Source organism: Acipenser ruthenus, chromosome 6 (genome assembly GCF_902713425.1).
Source record: "Acipenser ruthenus chromosome 6, fAciRut3.2 maternal haplotype, whole genome shotgun sequence".
NCBI lineage: Eukaryota > Metazoa > Chordata > Actinopteri > Acipenseriformes > Acipenseridae > Acipenser > Acipenser ruthenus.
This window is the reverse complement of record NC_081194.1, coordinates 21,895,317-21,917,886: the sequence shown is the minus strand read 5'-3', so window position 1 is coordinate 21,917,886 and position 22,570 is coordinate 21,895,317. Positions and strand designations below refer to the sequence as shown.

General features: G+C 36.1%; 1 protein-coding gene across 3 annotated transcripts in view; it reads left to right on the top strand.

Annotated features, from left to right (window-relative positions):
- The window catches only part of aig1 (androgen-induced 1 (H. sapiens)), a 47,248-nt gene that overhangs the window by 9,957 nt on the left and 14,721 nt on the right, over positions 1 to 22,570 (top strand). For all 3 annotated transcript variants that reach the window (XM_059025228.1, XM_059025229.1, XM_034017177.2), the window contains exons 2-3: positions 3,425 to 3,580; positions 8,223 to 8,324. In XM_059025228.1, the coding sequence (XP_058881211.1) occupies positions 3,425 to 3,580; positions 8,223 to 8,324 (258 nt within the window). The remainder of the gene's footprint in view (positions 1 to 3,424; positions 3,581 to 8,222; positions 8,325 to 22,570) is intronic.

Sequence of the window (22,570 nt, the reverse complement as noted above, 5' to 3'; positions counted from 1 at the left end):
CCAGCAATGTTGCTGTAGTATAATTGATAAATAACAAAGAGTTTGTTTATCATTTTAAATGTTTAAAAACAGTAATTATGTCCATCCCAGACTACTTGTAAAAACCCTAATTTTATAAGCTTTAATATCCCTGTGACAGAGAATGACGCTTGGTGTTAGATCTCCCTCCCGACCTGTGAGAGCACTAGGTAGAGGGAACAGAGTACCCTGGACTGAAAGGCATGACAATTTATTCCCGTGGGTAGGTGGAAGTCGGCCGGCTAGAAAAGAGACGGAGCTACGATACCTGAGCTCAATGACCCGGACGGGAAATGGCGTGGCATCCGCGGATTGGAGAAGCGGATGCACTCGTTAACCAATGGGTCATGAGGGAGGGAATAAAATAGGGGCGTAGCAAAGTAATCTGTTCTTTGGTAAATGGTTAGATGCAACCTACAAGGAACCCATGTGTATTGTGCTGAAAAAACGTGAGTTTTGTCCTGTCTGTTAGTGTTTGTTGTAACTGTCTGTTTATTATTTTAGACTACTAAACACGATCCGGAGCTGTCGCTATTCAGCCAGCATCAAACCAGCACTTCCCTTTGTTCACGGAGCACCACAAGCACTAATATCACTCACTGTTATCTGTGTTTGTGTTTTGTGTTTCGTGTGGGTGTAGTAAACTGGACTTTTGGTTTTGGGTCAAACCCGGGGATTACAAATACCGAGTGATACATGCCACTGTATCATTCCATTCATTTCTTATTTACAGGTGTTTGCCTTAAGGCTTTGGACATTTGTTATTAATTTTCAATAAACACCCTTGCATCTGGAAACCATTGTCTGTTTCTGTAGCACTGCACGCACCTGTAATCACTCACCACTTTGCCACAATCCCTCAAAGGAGATGCATATCTTCAGTGATGGAGATATGAGGTGTATCTAATTACAATTAAACAAGTTAAGAACATTAATTAGCACAAGCTATTGAGAGTACTGAAATCTTACTAACTTGTACTAATGAATAACTGTACCTGGCTGTTAGTACAGTTAGTACGTGCATTCAAAAAAAGAAAACATGTATATGTTAACAATATTACTGTTGCTGTTCTTTTTAGGGTCCTCAGTTTTAGTGTGGACCACAATGTTATTGTTGGAGTATTGGTATTTTTACAGCTTTGTCTAAAATGGAAGTTTAAAAAGATAATCTAATTTAATGTTAATGTTACCTTGTATTACAGATTTGGTAGCATGTTTTGTTCAATTTTATTTATTTATTTTTTTTAGAATATGTGGAAAGCTTTTAGAAAAAAGAAATGATAAAAAGTCCAATTGCAATTAAAATAGCTACTGCAGTTCTGAGCGTACCATTGATTCTTAGGCTCATATTGTCTAGCTTAGGTTTTTATATCTCCAAGAGCTTTAAAGATATGATCCCAAGGTCTGTGGAAAGAACACATGTAACAACAGCAGGGAGCACTTTATGTTCTAATATGGAAGATGTCAGTATTGAAACATTCCAGTGTCTTTGTTTGCTGGAAAGAATAGTCTCCATCGTTGAAGATGGAGGTGACCTTATATACAATCTTTTTTTTTTTTTATATGAAGCAAAAACTAACGGTCTGTAACATTTATAAGAAATTTATTGGAATGCGACAATGGTGTTGTTATAAATAGAACTTGCTTCATATCTTTCATAGCAATATGTGATTTTACAAGCATTGACCTTGATGAATGCATTCTTAGGCCCTGTCCACACTACATAACCGATCTCGAGAACCGTACTCAAAACCGCTCTAACTAATCCAGCTCAAAGCGTCCACACTGAAGTACCGTTTCATGTTTAGTCAGGATTAATGCGTCGACACACACCATCAGAATAGTTTAGTTACAATTCCCAGCAGCGCAACGAACTGTGGAAATTAATACGATAGTATCCCACCATGCACTGTATTTTATTTTAATGTGTTATGCCCCATATTAACAGAGGTCCATATTGCTAAAAAGAAATATAACAAGTATTGTGGAAAAAGTAAATCTGAACACACACACACAAGTAGGGCTTGAAGTTTTCAGGTTTTATTTTTAATCAGGTGAAGTCCCTTTAAACAAATTGAGCTGATTCTGTTTTATAATTAAACTCAGAAAAAGCTGTTCATTACAAAACAATCTTTGTTTTTACCTTCATATCTTGCCTGCGCCAAATTCGGGTCCTCTTAATTTTATTTCAAACAGAGCTGACAAATTACGTAATTTGTTCATCCCCGATCATACTTTTAACTTGCATTTCATTTTTGCAGTCGCCTAATTTAACGCTGTGTTTTTGTTATTTTCCCCACTAGTTTAACAGAGATGTCCTGACAGATTTTTTGAAGCATAAAAATGAATACCTAGTGCGGAGTGCACACTGATAGCAAGTCCTTCTGAGTATTTCGCCAAACATACCGCAAAGGATACACAAAAAAATGTAGTTTGGTATTACAGCGTCCACACTTCTGATAAACCACACTACCTGATGCGATCTAATTAGAACCAGACTCGAGACTACCTCCTGAGGTGGTCTCGAGTCCGGTTCACGAGTACGGTATTAAATGCTGCGTAGTGTGGACGCAAACCGTATTTAGCACTTTTAAGCCGGCTTAAATGCAACTAATACGGTTTAAAGGCATTGTGTGGACAGCCTTACAGGATACAGTACATTTCACAGATAGCGACTATGTCATATACTTCACGGTTCAGTATTTAAAAACCACATACATTTGTTAAGTGAAGCAATTCTCCCTGAAGTTATTATCACATACTGAACCATGAAACATTTTGCTCTTAGAAGTATGTTTGATGCAGAGAGTTATCTTATATATAAAAAATAAAATAAAACTCTGTAAACAAAATAATGTTTTAAAATGTGTTTTCATAGCCATTAAATGAAAGGATGTATTAAATTTACTACATATTTGTAGCCCGACAAATTGTGGTAGTTAAAAGTTTCACCTAAAAACCCAATTGTAGCCTTTTCCAGTTGCCATGGTTATTCATTTATTGGTTGGGCTATATCTTCAGAACACTACATTGATTTAGGTTTTCTTGAAGATCTTTTTGAATAAGTTACTGACCTGTACTATGAATGTAGGTCTTGATCTACTGTTTCACATAGTACTGACATCTAATTGGCTGAGCTAAGTAAACATGCAGATAGTTTAATAATCTTAGAAACTGCTTACCTGTGTATGCAATTTAATTTAAAATAGATTTATGTATTACAGTAGGTGTCAATTTAATACTTTTTAACTTTTGATTAAAAATGTTACTAAAAATAGTAACTTTTTTACATTGAACATTAACATTTCACTGTGTTCACATGCTGTGCTATTTATTAATAAGGTATACTGTAAGTATGTTAAACATTGTATTTGTATACATTGTTGTTTTCTTCTTTCCTTTGCAGGTTATTCAGGCTGTTTTCTTTGGGGTTTGTGTACTAACTGACCTTTCAAGTCTGTTGACTAAAGGGAGCGAGAATCAAGAGCAGGAAAGACAGCTAAAGAAACTCATATGCCTACGTGACTGGATGATGGCCGTATTAGCATTTCCTGTCGGAGTGGTAAGTGCCAGTTAACTTTAAACTGTCAACCTAAAGGGCTACTTATTATCTATACATTTTCCTAATCTAGAATTTCTTACCTGTTCAATAGCCTATAGTGTGTTCTATGTATAATAGGCCGTTGTTGTTTCTCCTACGATCATTAGTTGCCATGGTTATTATCATACTACCTTACTACTATTACACCAAAAATTGCCTCTGAAAAGTCTCCTCAAGAATGATTTTGTGAAGCAAGTTGGAGGATCATATTAGCTTTGCAAAGCTCACAGGTGAATCATTATGATCTGAGGCCTGTGCTACACTTAAAGGCTTCTCTTTTCAATGTTTGCTGAATTAGTCACTGGAAGTAAGGATGACAAATACTGATTTAAGCAGAAACAATAATGTAGAATCATACAGACCACACATAACATGATATTAAACAGGTAAAAATAAATATTAGAATGAACTGACTGTATAGCTGTTAAAAACATGTCTAGCACAGCAAATTCGGAGTGTTTTTCAACATCACTGATTCTTTAATGTTATAAAGCGAAGCGGAGATCAACATACACACAGCTTCTGTTGCTGTACTGCAAACTTACCATCCATATCCTCATACATGACTCCGATAAAATTTCCATAAGGCATGCAGGCATATAGTTATGCATTGTATCAGCTTTAACCAAGATTTGTTTTGCAAATTTCATGTGACATATCTTACTAACATACAAAACCAAAACAGTGGGATAAGAGCTTTAAAAAAACAAACAAAAAAATAAAATCACCAGTCCAGTACATCAGAACTGAAAAGATACATCTCATATACACTTCCCTTCAATAAGTATTGGGACAGATGAATACATTTATTGGCCCCACTTAAACAAAGGTCAGACAAAGGTCCCCTCATATACATAGAATAAGCAATCCGTCTCACAAGTGCATGGGTACCAAAGATGTTATTTGTTACTAATGCCAAATGAGTATTTTATATGCTACAGTCACTTCCAAGAGTTTTAGTAGTCTTGACAGTCTCCATTAAATAAAATCATTTTCAGGAATAAAACGAAAGACATCTAGTCATTCTGCATTGGTAGTAAATGGATTACATTTGGGGTACCAAAGCACTTGTGAGATGGTTGGTTAATTAAAATCGTTACTATAAATATTAAAAACAAACAAAACAAAACAAAAAAAACAGCTCAATGTCTATTTAGGAATTATCTATATTTACTGACCAAGGTATTGATTTGATCAACCTTTACCCAGTCAGTCAATTTGGGAAGCAGGTTGTAAATGGCATGTGAAATTACAAAAGAAGTGTAACACTAGCTTAAAGAAAGGCTTACAAACAAAAAATGCTTGCTATAACATGTGATTCTTTCAAACCTGCACACTTGAGATCCATATAGTGAATGAAAATACACATTACTTATCTACAACCTCTTTAAGATGACTTATAGAAGCAATAATGACCTCGACCCAAGTCTTAGCCTTCAGGCAACCTACTTTCCTAGATGGCCATTAATTCCCATAAAATGACTAGGGTTCGTTGGCATGTAATTATTTCCCCAAGAAACAACAATAGTAGTTAGAGGAAATTCTGTTTTCGTAAGAGTAGCGCACCCAAGCACACTGTGCCTTACCAATTCCTGACTTATCCAGGGAACTCTTGACCTTATCCTTGTTTCCCTGTGTTCAGTTTTCAAATAGAAATCTGGACTAGGAAAATAATAAACAGATTTGCTTTTTTCATTATTGATGCCTGCCAAACAGTCTAGACCCCTGTCTTTCATCTCTGGAGATCCATAATAGGACCTACCAGTGGATGAAGCTTAAGTTATTGGTCACAAACAGGCCTGTCGTGAGCCAGATCCGCAAAGCTGTCACATGAATCAACATCATCCTTACCACTGTGTGTCTGGTGAACAAACAAACAGTGCATTAACCCTGTACAGAAACAGATACAAAATGAAGAATGTTTCCATTATGAATCAATAGAATGCATTAGAAGAATATGTTTTGTTTAGACATATGTGACCCCTGCATGCATTAGTCTAAAGCAATGCTGTGGTCACGAATGTTGTACAGAATTCTGAACAGATACAGGTTTTCACAGTGTAAGCACAGTTAATCTTGTATCTTACAGATTATCCTGGTATTATCTCTTTAAAGAAGCACTGTTGTTGACATTTGCCATTTAAATTCTCTTCAGCATCTGTTGGGCAGTATTTTTTCTTCTCATTTCCTCCACTGGAGCCAAGCGAAATTATAAGAAAACAATTACTCTACGAGTGCACATGAGCCATGGCATTAACATGCATATAAGTAACAGAACTCACACGTTCACAGTAGTGCAGTATTTACAAGTTTATTTTTAGTTAAATGAACTTATGAAAATGATTGAAAGAACTGCAGTGAATGAATCAATTACAGTATACAGTGATATATAAACTCAATACAACGTGTATAGTTTGATTGAAATAAGAATTAATAACATAAGTACAGCGTTATTTTTATGAAAACAATCCAACCACAAACTGTGCACAAACTGCTGACTATACTTTTAGGTATTAGCTTGTACTGTCTAATTTGATGGCTTAAATAGCAAAAGTTAACGAATGTACATTATACAGAATTCACTCGGTGAACAAAAACAATCATAAACAACTTACAGTTTCACACAGAAATCAAACATTGTCGCTTGTTTTGCATGCAAAAACAAGAGCTTTGAAAGTTCTGCTGACAAGCTTGTTATCCCGACTAACCTGAGCTTTGAAGCCAATTGAACGAGAACTAATTTTCACTTCTCACTCATTATGAACTGACACTGTAACCAGCTGCACTTGGAATGAATGAATGAACGATCCGTCACATGAAATGACAGTGTCGAGTTATCCACTAGTCTTATTAATAGTTTGTATCCCTTCGGTACCGGTAATAAGTGTCGAGTTACGAATAAAGCGTGGTGTCGAATTAAAAAAGTAAGAGGCAGGATGTATATATTTTATATGGAGACAATTTGGGACCAAGACTGTTGAATTAAGCAAAGGTGTCGAGTGATCCACCAGTCGAGTCAACCGAGGACACCTAATCGATATGAACTGTACGTATTGTTATTAGCTTGCAAATTAACATTTTGAAAACATCAATATTGACCTTTGTAAAAATGAAATTAGCTTGTTAGATTGGGCTATAAGTCAAAGTGTTTCTTCTGATACTTTACCATTATTGAGTTTTAATGTAATTTTAAAAAAATACAATTTTATGTTTCTTCTGATGACATTACCCTTTTTGTTTTAGAATGATTCCTTTCAAAACATCATGGCTGTGTTCACAACAAAAATAGAGGTAGCATGCTATCATAGTAGTGCTATTATTCCAGAAAAAAATACCCGTTTGACCGGCCTTTTTTATTTTGACATGGCTTTACAACAAACTTCTAAGTGCCATGCCAGTAGGTTTAATTTTATGGTAATTAAGGAGGGGTTATGCTAATATTGCAGATGTCACGCATGAAAAGGAAGTGAATTGCTTTAAAAAGGGTGTTTCTGAAAAAAAAAAAAAAAAAAAAAATGTTACTTACACGTACCTAACCATAACCCACCTGGATTCACAACTAATGCAACTGGATCTTTCTACTTGTCATCCGAGAATGGTTACATGTAATTATTGTAATTATTGGTTAAATGTTTCCCTTAAGATTCCCTCGTAGCACAAAATAGATTTTGTTAATGTGCAAAAATTGTGCAAATATTCTACCACTGCTGTACTACTTCTAATTCCATTGAAGTTTATTAGTTGAACTACGTGTTTATTTGGTTAGAACGTGCATGTCCAAAGTCTAGAAAAGTATAGTACAATGACATCAGCATTCTAGAAAAAGAACATTCCATTCTGGGTGCCTAAAGTTGTTGTTGTGTGAAATGATCAAGATACTGTACGTATTGTGCACCATCAACCATGGCAGACATCTTTTTTTTTGTTTTTGTTTTGTTTTGCATTTGTATTTGTTTGTGATAGCAATGGGCTTTATTCACAAAACTTTAAGGACTGTTTTAAAGCATTGCTTAATCTAATGGTATGTTTATAGAGCCCATTACCTTTAAAGGGGAATATCAACCCTGTTTTTTTGTCATCAGTCAGCATCTCTCTCCCCTTGCAGTTTGCCCTAACTTGCAGTGAGGATGCGCTACAACATACTATAAATTGCAAGTCCCTGTAGTCTTTCTTTACAAGCATCCCAAGCCCTGGAAGCAGTTGTAAGCGTAATACTGCCAGAACTGTGAAGAGGCACCAAGTGCTCTGTAAGGACAAGGCAGAGGGCCAAATGCAGTAATGTATCCCATTTAATCTGGCAGCAACAGCTAATAAATCATTTATTCAGCCACTTGTGGATGTTGCCTGTTACAAAAAAAGACAAATCTTTATACAGTAGAATTCTTCCATATGGTGAATTGTATGTTTCAGGGACAGTTTTTATATAAAACTACTGTAGTCATGATACAAAAGGGACATTTTAGCACACAAACATAATAAAAAACATATCTGATGCAATGTAGTTACTTTATATTGAATGTATCCTCTGTGTCAGCCCTTAATGAAAAAATAATCCTATTATACTTTATTTAATCTCTTATTTTTTGTATTTATTTTACTACAGTTTGTGGTGACCATGTTTTGGACCCTGTACCTATATGACAGAGAACTGGTTTACCCAAGACTTTTAGACAACTTCATACCACAGTGGCTAAACCATGGGATGGTGAGTATCAGAATTGATTATCAGTCATTATACAGGTGCACTCCATTTATAACTCCAAGGGACAATGGAAATCAGTACTTTATAAACAAAGTAAACACAATTCAAAATGCTGTCTGTAACTGCAAACAGAAGTACCTTAAATATAAACACTACAAGAAAGCTTAACTACTAAAGAACGTCAATTTAATTATTTGTACAGAACACACCCCTGTGGGCCGTACAATGTAATAAGTAGTACTATTTTACAAATGTATATTTTCACTAAATGTAATTAAAATTAAAACGTTTAAACTGTACAACGGCTGTGCCAACAAAAACAAAATGCTGCTGTGAGTGACTGTGATTTACTGTCCTGGATGTACCTTATTTGTGCAAAATATCTACCTCTGGAACAGGAAAACTGTACGTAATAAAATGGTAGTGTATGTATTAAACTGTACGTATTAAATGCAAAAGACCTGTCTGTGGAACAGGTAAACTGTACGTATTAAACGGTATATATGTTATAATCGAGCCAGTTTTAACCACAATAATTCCCCATTAAAACACATGTTGTAAACGGAACTCCATTCTAACAGGATCCATTATTATTATTTATTTCTTAGCAGACGCCCTTATCCAGGGCGACTTACAATTGTTACATGATATCACATTATACATTATTTCACATTATACAAATATTACATTATTTTACATACAATTACCCATTTATACAGTTGGGTTTTTTACTGGAACAATCTAGGTAAAGTACCTTGCTCAAGGGCACAACAGCAGTGTCCCCCACTGGGGATTGAACCCACAACCCTCCGGTCAAGAGTCCAGAGCCCTAACCACTACTCCACACTGCTGCCCGTGCCATTATAAGTGGAGTGCACCTGTGTACTATAAAAACCTAATATTATACAGATTTAAGAGAGAAGGTTGTCATCGAACTAAAACAGAACTGTATTCTAGTCTATAAAGAAACACAATCGCAATATGGAAACACCATTCATTTGTATGTCTAATATTAGGTTCCCAAGTTTTGTAATCTTGCATATAAGTTTTATTTTGGGAGTTCTGCAATGAAATACAGATCAATGCAGGTTTAAATGTAAATTTGCGGGTCTGACCCTACGAAATCCAGGTCACTTGGGTGGTCTGCAATTCTGATATTTCTGCTGCAATTCCAGTTCCGTTGAATGCATTTCCATGGACTAAAATTGTTTTGGCTGCACATCCTTACTATAAGAAGAAATGCTGTGTTTGTGTTATTTAGTTGCTAATCAGTGCAATGAAACAGAATAAATAATAAATGAATAAATACATTCAGTATCAATAGTCTGTCTCTGCAGTATCAATAGTCTGTCTCTGCATTCAAATAAACTTTCTAAAATCATGTGTGTGTTTTAAATGAAGGTTTTATTTTTTTTTACACTTTTGATAATGCAGTGGTGTGCTTGGGTGTGCCCTTCTGTTTCTGGAAGAAATAGATTGAATACATATTCCTGAAGCAATAAGAAGAAATACAGATCACTAAATATGATGTGATAGCCTGTCAGGGTTGTTGCAAGTTGTGCCAGAGCAAGCCCAGAGTTCCTTGTGTGTCTTGTGGCCAGCAGCTGCTGCTTCTGCTGTTTGACCTGACTGTTTACTGGACTGAATCCAGTGTTCTTTTTAGAGCTTTGCCATCCAAAGGAATGTATCTGATTCAGTTACTTGGAAAAGGATAGAACTGATGACATTAGATGGCCAGGGCAATAATATGCTTGCTGTGAAACTGAAATCCATTAAATGATTCTAAACTTATACATACAACAGATAGACAAAACATATATATGTAGCTGGCACGTGAATTGGCTGCCGTCCCTTTTAATTTACTATGAAATTGACTTTGATGTGTATGTTGTAATATTTAAAAAACCTGCCATCTCCTTTTAGCAAGTCATATTTCTAAATACAGTGCACTTTAAGTATATATTCTCCAGTACTTAAAAAAAATGTTTTACTGTAGGCAAAGCCTCTAAAAACCACCGTCATCAGCTGAAAACAATACATAATAGGTCAGAATATATCGCCTTTGTTTGTTTATCCGTGTCACCAAACTCCCTTTGCAGTTTGGAGATATCAAATATCAAGTCCGGTTGTTGCTTGGCAGTTACTGTACTACAGTTAAAGACACTGTATGAGGAACATGAGGACATGTTGGAACCTGTATATCCAGATTTGATCTATTCATCAAACTGTTATTAATTTTGATATCTGCAGGTTCACCACAACACAAGCACAGTCAGGTTTTGTTATAGGATATGCACTGTAATAATTGTTAGTGAACTAATTTCAGCTGTAAATTAGAGGGGTATATATACTGTACTATATACTCTATGGTGTAATCATTCAAACATGACATTTAGAGCAACACAAAGACAATGCGTAAAAATATCCCTTTGTTGGTGGTTCTTTGATTGTATGTTGACATATTGATGCATCAGAACCCATTTGGCATATACTGTTTTATATGTTTTATTTGGCAATTTAGAAGTTACATGCTAGGCGACAGGAAAGCTACCCTATTGTTTCATGCTGTTGTAAAAGTCTGTTCAACATTCTTATATTTTATTTAAGAAAAGAGACACAGGATATATATATATATATATATATATATATATATATATATATATATATATATATATATATATATATATATATATATATATAAATTACACAGTGCTGAAAGATGGGAGGCATTGTGTTTTATGACAGATAATCTCTCGTAAACACCCCTACTCTCCCTTTGTGGTGCTGCAAATAATAATACGCTGGGACAATGTGATACACTATGGCACCCTTTTCACAAGAGCAGCCACTGTGCGTCACTCAGAAATACCCATTAGCTATTAATGTACTGTGCATGCCAGCTCTGGTGACACATCTGATAATTTCCTCCTCGCCTATTTTAAATATTCAGTAGCTACTCTACAGGCCATTGCTTGCTCTTATCAGCATTCATTTTCTGTATATTCAGCTTGTTGCTACTGATATGTTTCTTTCCCAATTTCATGGTGCTGATCATGATGCTACTGACACAGCAGGTTAATTTTGTGGGTACAGCAATCTGTGCTACGTTCTTTCTTCTCCTTATGTTAAAAATAACTGCTTCTCCATTTGGTTTGGACTTTCTTTAGCACAAGTAACAGATCAGGTTTTCAGCCCTGACTAGAGCAGAAAGGGAAAGTTTGGTTATTTCTAATGAAACTGTATTAGAAAGTCTTAGAAAACATCTTAACAAGGCTCCCAATCAGTCTTATATCTTGAGTGATCTCTACAAAATACAAATAAAACCACATTCATTGCATACCATTATCCTCTGGTTTTAATCATAGTTGATCTGAAAAAAGATGTCCATAATTTCATTTTTGCATGAATGTAGTCATGTCAGTGCTATTAAATGTTGCACATAAATCCAGCCTCTGTAGGTTGACAGATCGACATTTATTATTGTTAATGGCAGCAGTCCAAAGAATTTCTTAGTACTTACTTCAGACTTACACAATGACCCAGCTATGCAGAAACTGCCAGTCTCAAGCTAAAATATCATTTTGTAGCACGGAAAAGATTAAAACTAAGCAGATGCAGTATATAGTTGACTAATAGGGGATTCTGTGGATAAATTGGTGGGCATAAAAGGGTAAGTAAGGTTCAACTCTAAATCCAAATTCCTCTTTATTTTTAGATGCAGCAACATGTAGAAAGCTACTTCTCATGGTATGTGATTATTATGCTGAAAAAAAGAGATTTACAAGTGTAGTCTGATATTATCTTCCTGTTTTGATAGCAAGCGGGTGTAATACTACCGTACTGTATATAGGGGCCATCGTGTCAAACCCCACCTAGAACTCTGGTAAAAATAACAGAAAGTTAATGTTGAAAAGTAATCACATTTGGTTTACAGTGAAAACACTTGTACCTTTTTCATACGATACATTTTTCGATTGACCCTGCTTTTGCTTTTTTAGAAGAGTTTAGAACAAATTTTCCTGTGGCGTACAGGTGGGCATCATGGATTTATAATGAAACACAAAAAGTTGAGTTATCTACCAGTCAGTCAATCTATCAGTCATTTTTCAACCAGGTACATCAAATGAGAACAAATGTGCATTGTGGATAATTATTAAATATGAAATTCAAGCTTGCTCTGCCTGTGTTAAAATTATACTTATTGAAAAAAATATAATATAAAGAGCTGAGAATAAAAATTCAGAGGTATATTATTATTAATAAATTAGGTATTTAGCAGACACTTTTATCCAAATCGACTTACTGAGACTAGGAGGGGAACTATGCATCAACAACTGCTGCTGCAGAGTCACTAACAATAGGACCTTGGATTTTATGTCTTATCCAAGGACAGTTTATAAAGCGGTTATTTTACCACTGTACCATACCTGGAGTGGGAGATTATATATAGTTTTTTTTTCTGATTTGTTCGGTTCTGCTGATGGTGTACTATACTTGAGATTCAGAATTAGAAATGTTAACAGACATCCAGATTTTGAAACTGAACCTGGTTGTGTGTGCAGTCCCTGAAACTTAGTGTGTGTATTCAGGACATGACATCATAGTGTTTAAAACTGCAGGATGTTCGCAAACTGTTGTTTACAAAGAAGTGTTTCAGAAACTTACAAAACAGAGATGCATAACTTTATGATGGCATTAGTTGTTAAAAAAAAGAAAGATGTCGTTTTTGCTCGCACAACTTGTGAACCGAAAAATAAGCATGAAATAAAATCCAAATCTGCAATTGTATGAAACCAAAAAAAAAAAAAAACATCTTCTAAAAGAAATTCTGCTTTCATTTTGACATCTACCCAGCCATTTCATGTGGTTTCATAAGTGGAAGGGGATTACTTTTAAAATAAATAATTGAAACTCCATTTTTCAAAACGATAATGTTTCTTAGCAGTTTTAAACAAAATGGTGTAAGGTCTCGTGGCTTTCCTAATGATTTGGTCTGGAAAAGTTACTAAAGAAATTCCATTCAAAGCCTGTCTTTAAATCTGGGTGCATAGTTGGGTGTCTAGCTCATCCTTGACAATGGAAAAAAAATATTTACTCATCTCAATGAAAAGAAAAATTGCAGTTGCCCAGAGTCATACAAAGCTGGAACTGCATACTGTAGGGCTACTGACTGTCCGCAATCGCGGAATAAGGCATTGGGAACGGAATTCTGCAGTGTTGTGTTTTCTCCTCGCAAATCCAGTTTTCTGTGTTTTTTGGTTGTTTTATTTGCACTACACCCAGCTAAGTTGACTTTATTCATCATGTGACTTCTCTGCTGAAACTCAACATGGCAGCTGCACCGAAGAAAACATAAATGCAATGTTTCAACAAAAGACAGAGCTAAAACATTTTCTGATTTATCTATGAGGATGGTGGGATACTATTATGGAAATGTTGCTGTCATTCGATTGATCATGTACGAGTCAATGTCATTAAAGATCATATTGCCGTAAACACGTAGAAAACACGAACGCAAAAAAGACAGTGTTCTGCCCTTTTTTGCCACCTGCCACTTTTTGCTTTCTTCGGGAACTGCGCATGCTCTTTGCTACCTTTGCACACTGCCCATGCTCAACACATTTACTGTGCCAGAAATAGCTGCCCAACCCAACCAAGAGATGAAAAAGATTTAGAAGGTAAGATACCTTAATTTCTGCGACTGTTTCTTTATTGATATTATTACTTTTTAGATTGGAAAATATTGCAGTTGTTTATATAAGTTTCTGAAAAAAAAAACATTCCTAAAAAAAATAATAATAATTCGCTGTCAGTGTGTGTCGGGGGGATTTGCCATGACACCAAGTGCTGGGCAGTATTGATCTAAATTAGTATCTTATTTTTAAAGTTTATTTGAGGATCGTTTTCTTCTGTAACAGTCTAAATAGTGATTTTAATCTGCTTTGTGGCATGCTGTGGGTCTGAAATAGTGGTTCTAGAGCATTTTGGTACCTTAAATAAAATATAGGGTGGCTTGCATAAAAGCAGAGTATCTGAAGAGTAGCACTCTCAGAGTAAACAGCAGAGTAAGGTTAGTCTGCTTTCACCACAGCTGAGTAAGCTTGCTAAAGAAGTAAATAAGAGAGTAAGTCAAACCTGGGTAAAGGCTGGTTTAGTAGAGGAGTAGGAGGGAGTTTATTATTTGGAATATGGATGAGTATTTATTGGATTTCAAATAAATATTTGACTTTGAAGCGAGAAATACAATTGTATTTTTCTTGTATTTTAATAAATAAAAAAAAACTTACACCTTACACCGATTCTGGGGATGACAATGGTATTATTATTATTATTTATTCCTGCCTCATATGGCTATCTGGTACCTCATCAATATAGGCAAAGTTCTGTGGTGTCATTTCTTTAATTGTGAGTGAAAGGGGGGCGGTCTGCCTTTCTACAGGTCCACCTCCAGTTCATTTTTTTTCTTCTCTTCTTTCTTTTACTTTAGTTCTTTCCATGCAACCTGTAGCTGTTTTACCAATCTTTTTGTAACTCTTTCCTCTGCATTAAAAATAAATATTGTAGAGATCTATTGAATAATTTAAGCTCATTGGTGAAAATGCAGAAGCATTGTGTCTGTATTGCCTTTGTCATACACATAATATAATACGCAGGTTTAATATTGTATGCATTTCTACTGGCCACACCATTGTCTCTGTAAGTCGCCTTGGATAATCTGCTAAATAAACAAATAATTAAAAAGCACAGTGTGTGCAGACCCAAGCAAAAAGGGATACAAAGTGGAAATATTTCAGTTCCAAATTAACATTAGCAAGTGCTATATAATGATTTCCATTAAAAAAAAAAAAAACAGACCATGATAACTACACAACCAAACAGGCGTGTTACCACTTTAAATGGTCCTGTTTGGTAGCTGTGCCAATAAAAATAGAATAAACAGCCATGTCTAGTTGCGTAACAGCAAAGAGAAATCTTTTTGGACTGCTTTTCAGAAAGTGGTTCATTTATAGACTGTTAAAACAAATTTGTGGGCTGCTACCTGCTGATATCAAGGGAGGTCACAGAAGGGCTTAAAATAAGAGTTAAAATCTGAGCTGCAAAGTATATTAGTAAACTAAAGTTATGTTTATCATACCAGAAAATGGTTAGATACAGTAGAGTGTCTTCAGCTAAAAGTACTCCTCTTCCACCTCTGGGACCGGTTTGAAATCCAGGCTCAAATGACTCAAGGACATTTCTAGTTGATAACCTTTTTAAGCCTGAATCAAATGATTCCTGGAGCTCTTGTAGCCCTGTTCCTATGCACACAGAAACAGACCCTCCATGATTCACTTATTTAGGTAGATTCAGCTAAGAGATATTAAGAGGACATGGAATATAAAGGTTCATACTATGATGAATTTGAGGATGTGTGATGGAGAGAAACACTATCCTCGACCTTGAGAGAGCACTCTATTCTGTTCTCTTTCATACGGTCATCCTACACCTTAATGAGCATTTAGCAAAAAAAAAAAAAAAAAAAAAAATACCCACTGAGATACTGAACTGCACCACTTTCTGATGAGTGGCCGTACACAGTTTACATTGCTTAATACTGTACGGCCGCTCATTGGCAGGGATTATTATTATTATTATTATTATTATTATTATTATTATTATTATTATTATTATTATTATTAGTGTCTTGTTATTCAGAAACTGGTCTCTACTCGTTACTTTGTAGTAGTGTTTTTTGACATTGATATGCCCTCAACTGGACTGAAATCACCAAGACAGTAATGCTAAGATCATTGGATGATAATGGCTTTTGATTGTTTGCCTGTGCTTTTTTATATACTGTAAATTTACAGGGGTGGAACAAAAAAGCTGTTCTGTAGAACATATTTGATATCCCTGATGTGTTCTGTAAAATATTTCAAGTCAGTTTCAGTCTTAATGGGCAGATCAGACCTTCATTTGGCAGGATCTTCCTTATCCAAGACTACATAAACAACTCTATGGGTATTTCTGGTTATTTGAGGCTGAAATCATTTGGGCATGGTTACATAACACTCCAAAACTATTTAAACACTTTGCAGACTCCTGACACCCAATCAGTGCTGTCCTGGTTGTCCAAGATTGTATTGATGTTTTACCGTTTATCAAAATCCATTTAAAGGGATTTTCTAGTGGGACAATCACCTGTTACCATAACACCCTAAACTATAGGCTGCATGAGTTTTCTTCATAACCTGGAAATTGATCAATTACATTCTTAATTCAATAATTTCATAGCCAGCTAGAATTGCTATGTTGTATTGCACAGCAGAGTATTTCTGTGAAATCTATTAGGGCAACCAGGTACCCAGGATTTAGAATGTTGTGATTTTCACAATATAGAAGAGGCTATTTAGGGGTAGCCTACCCTAGTTCTGTAACAGCATATTGCTCTTATAATAGACATAATAATGGAAACGTTAAAAAAATAAATAAAGAAAGAGTATACAGGAAAATGTATTATCCAGTGAGATTTTACACATCAAATACACTCCTGCATAAGTAAAGTTAAAATACAAGATTAAACTTATTATCCTTTGGCCAGAAAAAACGGTATCTACCGATACTACCTACTTGATATACATTATGGTCATCTTAATTGTCACCAATTTAAATACCCAATGAAAATGTTGTGTGGTGATTTTTATATAGACTGTAGTATATACATTTGTCCCAAAATCCTGTATTTGTCCCAGCTCTATCTCAAATAGTTGTGTTTAGTCTAGCATTTATTCTTCCATTGAAATTGAAATTACTATTTCTAGTTTGGTTTGTCACTTTTCATATATGACAAATGTTTTTTGGGAAAACTGTGTTTCCAGTGTGGGAAACAGCTGCCAGTGGGATGCTTGACAGAGATTGCAGACCCTGGCCTGGGTGAGGAGCTGTGGCTAGTAAAGATAGCACTTGCCCTTGTTCTCAGTCACAATGAGTGTGAAGCAAAGTTCATCAGAAGATTATTAGTGATTAATATGTAGTAGCACAGAAGTAATGTATGCTTGTGTTTATATCGGTCACAATTTCTGTTACAGAGTAATTAATCAGATAATTATCTCTGTTTCCCAACCAGTAATAATCATTGGGTTAACGATTGGTTGGAAGCAGATAATAATGTCATAATATTATCATCCATAACGTCTAAATGCTAAAATTCTCAGGTAAAACTATAAACAAAGTGAAGTACTGAAAAAGCACCAGCCAAAAAGTTTTTCTGCTTGATTTAGTCTTATATGTTTTATTATTGCTAATAATTATCCTTCGGATGAGACGTAATACCGAGGTCCTATTGTAAATGACTACAGCAGCAGTTGTGACGCATAGTTCACTCCCAAGTCTCTAAGTCGCTTTGGATAAAAGCATCTGCTAAATGACTAAATAATAATAGTCATTTATAAAAGTCTTAATTACTGGTAATTATTGGCTTTGCATTTAGTTTGTTTTTTTTTGTTTGTTTTTTTATAAATGTTCAAATGAATTGTGGGTAGCAGTACATGATTCATCCTGCAGACATGGAATGTCCTAACTAAGGGCTTACATCCTCAGTGACATTAATTAGTTTATGTTGTAAGTTCATTAATGCTTTTACAGACTGTTAATTGACATTTTACGATTCATGGGAAGATACCCCTACAGTTGGTCATTTTGTAATAGAACTGTTGTATCTCATTTACAGAACTATACCAAACTCATCTTTTTTTAGTGTAGAAATCCTAAAGGGGAGACATAAATCATACAAAGACAAGGCAAGGTTCAGAAATACAAGCAAGGAGTTATATTCGAGTCATAACATAAACTCACACTGCTGTGCTATCAATTAAAACATAGTTCAGTTAAATCTTTGTAAAAATAACAATAAAATCTTCTGCATAGACAAGTAGACCAGTCTTTTTTATTTCTACTATTACTAGAGCAACTTAGTTTGTAAACCATTCTCAAGCATATTGCCGCCCTTTCTGTCAGTGAGAAACAGAAATGAACTAATATAGGGCGCAAGCAAAACATTGAAGGGGGTCTCTGAAACCACGTGACTCAGACCCATGAATTTAAAGAAAAAAAGTGTGCTTTATGACAGTTCTTCAATTCCTTTTCCACTCTTTTGATACTGAATCTTTTCTTTTAGAATTGCAGTCTGACTATTACATTTCAGAATTTTTTTTTTTTTTTTTTTTAATACAGTGTTTAATTATTATTATTTATTTCTTAGCAGATGCCCTCATCCAGGGCGACTTACAATTGTTACAAGATAGCACATTATTTTTACATACAATTACATTATTTTTTACACATTATTTTTACATATGATTACCCATTTATACAGTTGGGTTTTCACTGGAGCAATCTAGGTAAAGTACCTTGCTCAAGGGTACAGCAGCAGTGTCCCCCACCTGGGATTGAACCCACGACCCTCCGGTCAGGAGTCCAGAGCCCTAACCACTACTCCACCCTGCTGCCCCTTTTGGAATCTGACTTGCTTCAAATCCTAAAACAAAATGACTGGGTGAGTCAATCAAATTGTACACCATTGCTAAGAACAGTAGTTGTAGCTTGATATAAGAATGCAGTTGTTTAATTGAAGTTTACACATTCCTTTCCATACATTGTGCTTGTCATATAAACAGAATACTATATGAACTACATGGAGTCCTGTGTTAAGCCATTCTAATTTGTGAACTAGCCAGCCACAGTAGTCCATGTACATTCATGTGGAATCCTCTATTTATTGAATACTGAACCATGCAGTGTACGTTTTTATATAGCACATAAAAAAACACAAATATTAGACTAAAGTCAAAGGCTGAAGAGGTTTTCTGAGGAGATGGAGTGTTGATTCAAAGTGGTAACCAATGGCAACATCACATACAATGTATCAAGATATATATATTGCAGTGATAATCTCATTAGTATTCACTAAATTCACATGGCCTTTAGAAATATACGAGTCATAATTGATGTGTAAAGAAAGTTCGGAATTTGGCACTTCAGTCACTCACAGACAAATTGCAGGATCAATTAGACCAACTCTTCAAACATCATCAAAGTAATGCTGGTATGATGTAGGAATATTTGAAAGAAAGATGGATTTCTTAAGTAGCTGAAAGGGTTCAAGGAAGCAACCATCTAGTGATCAAAAACCTTCTATAATCTTACTGTATCTTTTAGTGACCCTTGTTTTACAGTGGAATCTGTTCTGCTGCACACAACTCTATCCTATTGTTGTCTTCAGATATTTAAAACAAATCCAAACCACGCTCTTTTGAGACATTTTTACTGTAGGTTGATCGTTACACAGCACTGGGAAAATGATGATCTTTATGTGAATAGGTGTGTCAATAAATCATTCCTGAATGATGAAGTTAAAGAGCTAATCCACCACTGTATAGATTACTAAGATATACCTCATTATGTTTAACAGATAAAATGTACAATAAAGTTGATTCTGATTAAACTATCAATTACAGTAATGCATTAAGTATTAAACATCCCATTGGTTGCAAGAACTCATAGGTGTATTTACTGTATGGAGATCTGCACAATCAGTGACCAGGAACAAACAGGAGAGACAGAGCAGGAAAACAAGTTGTGTAGCAGAGAAAATGTGTTACAGACTTTAACAGATGTGGTAAATATATGAGTATTTAATTTAAACCCGGCTCAGTTTTCCAAATTAGGCACAACCCTAAGGTTTTGTACTAATCACTCGAGGCACTCTGAGCAGGAGGTATTGTGTCTCATTCTTGGTTATTGTTGACTCAGACGATGGAAATCTAAACCAAATGCCTGGAGTCAGACTGAAAGCCTTTTCAAAGTGTACACTACATATTGCCATGGGGACCAGGATAGGTGCTCGGCCCTTTTGTTTCAGTTGGCCACAACTAGCCGTATTAATCATAGAATGCACACTGCTGAAGCAGACAAAAATTGACAGCCATATAAAATTAGTATTTTCTTTCAATGAAGGTTTTAAGAAGACATTGTGCATACTAGGCCCTTGCACACTTTTTTATTATATGATATAACTGGGTACTCAAGCATCTATTTAAATAAATACAGGCAATGAAGAGGATGTTTGCATATAAAACAGTGGACTATTGTCTTTTAGTTGGTTCCTACAGTACATCCCTTTAGGCAGAATAGTAATGAAAATAGATTACTCCAATAACAACTTCCTTCGGGCCAGGGTGTACAAGAGCTGTCTTTTCAAGGGAAACTGCCTCCCTATTTTTGTTTTCATTCATACAATAGCATTGACTTAAACTGAATGTCAGCTTTTTGTGTTCCAGTATTAAGAATTTTGGGGAGCGAGCGTGTGTACTTGTTTGTACTAATAGGCTGGGTGTCCGTGCAGTTTAAAAACTCCAAATTCACTCTCCATTGTTGTGAGAATGTGACGTAGCATGCACATGCACATTCCTCTCGCTTTTTATATACACAGTTTATAAGATGAAACAAACAAACCTCTCCTCTTGGAGAACTAAGTAAACTGGACTGTTTACTGGACAGCTATCTGTTTACCTGTACCAGCACACAAGATAAACAGCACTCGCTTTGTACATCAACCACTCTGCTTTTTCTCTCTCCTTCAAACACTCCTCACACCTTCTTACTCCCCCATCAACCTGATACACACAAAATGGCTTCCTTTTATACAGATGTGACAGACAGCGAATGAATCCTAGTCAACAATCTCCCTCCCGATCTGTGAGGGCGCTGTTTAACAGGAACAGAGTGCCTTGTAATGGTTGGTCTGGCAGTTTCATTCCAGGGTCAGTCGGAAGCCAGCCATCCAGGAAGGGGGCGGAATCACAATGCCCGAAGTCATCGCCCACCTCCATGCCAATAGGCTATTTGGAAGGGTTGCCAGAAAAAAGCCTTTATTGAGAGCAACCAACAAACGTAAGCACGTGGAGTTTGCTAAACAGCATTGGCACTTTGATTGGAAACGGATGCTATGGTCAGATGAGATGAAAATAGAGCTCTTCGCCACAGCTCAAGACGACTGCACCGCAATGCTACACAGACGGTGCTGTGTTTACATTGAGGAGGACAGCGTCTGCTCCATGGGAAGAACTACTACACGAAACCCTTCCACTCCAAGACGGTGCTCGTGAAGGCATTGCCCAGCCGAGGCTGTTTGAAAAGGCTATTTGAAGATGTCAGAGTCGCTGTGAGAATGCTGGGACTCCGGGGGCCTAGAAGTAGGTCAGTTTAGGGGATGTTGATCCCAACCAGTGTAGAGAGGGTTTGCTTAGAGTAGTAGGTTCCTGGTGCGGGATGTTCCTTTTACTGGGACTAGTGCTCACCTTGTATGGCAAACTTTTTTTTTAGCTTTGTTTTGTTTTCTTTATTGTGGGACATATTCCCTGAATATGATATTAATACATGAACGTGTATAAGAAATGTAACTCGATTAATTAATGAAACTGTGTGTCTTGAGAAACAGGGCAAACTGCTGTGTCTTGAGAAGAGGGCCTCTCTCTTGCAGACATACTGAACTATGTAACCTACTGAACGAGGTGACCGGGGCTAGGTGGCACCTAGACTGGATTAGGCTGAAAGGACAGTTGAATTATGTACAGATAATTCACAAGTGCAACAACAATCGTTAATTGACGCAAGGAAGACATAAACTAGCGATGTCCCAGCGGAAAAGGACATTAAAACATCAAAGGACTGGGAGTTTGAAAAGGCAAGATACACAAATGATCTCATGAAAGTGGCTATTTAGCAGAGTGAAAAGACTATAAATAGCCAAGCAGAACTAAACATTTTGCGCACCACGTCGAATGCTAAACAAGGTACTGTCACTCTGCTAAGCGAAGCTGCAACTCCGGGACTCTGCCTAAAAACGGAATCAAGGTGGGACTCTGCCTGAAAACAGACCCAAGCAGAGGAAGCAAGCTGCAAGCGAGTCAACGACCACAAGCAACGAGACTGAGGCCCGGCTGGAGGACTGCCGTAAAAATTACAGACTGTTATCAGACAAAACAGTCTGGCTCTGCTGTGCATCTAAAACCACAGTATCCAAAAGAAACTGTACCCTGCTACCTGCGTAGCTAAAAGATTCAGTGAAGGGGACAGAGCAGACAGGCGCTGTTGTGGATCCTATACCAAGGACTGAAGACTTTGTTGCTGAGAAGAGAGTCTTTTGTACTGGACACTTCAACAGATTGAGTTTCCAAACCAGTGGACCAAAAGTCTAAGCTTCAAGGAAC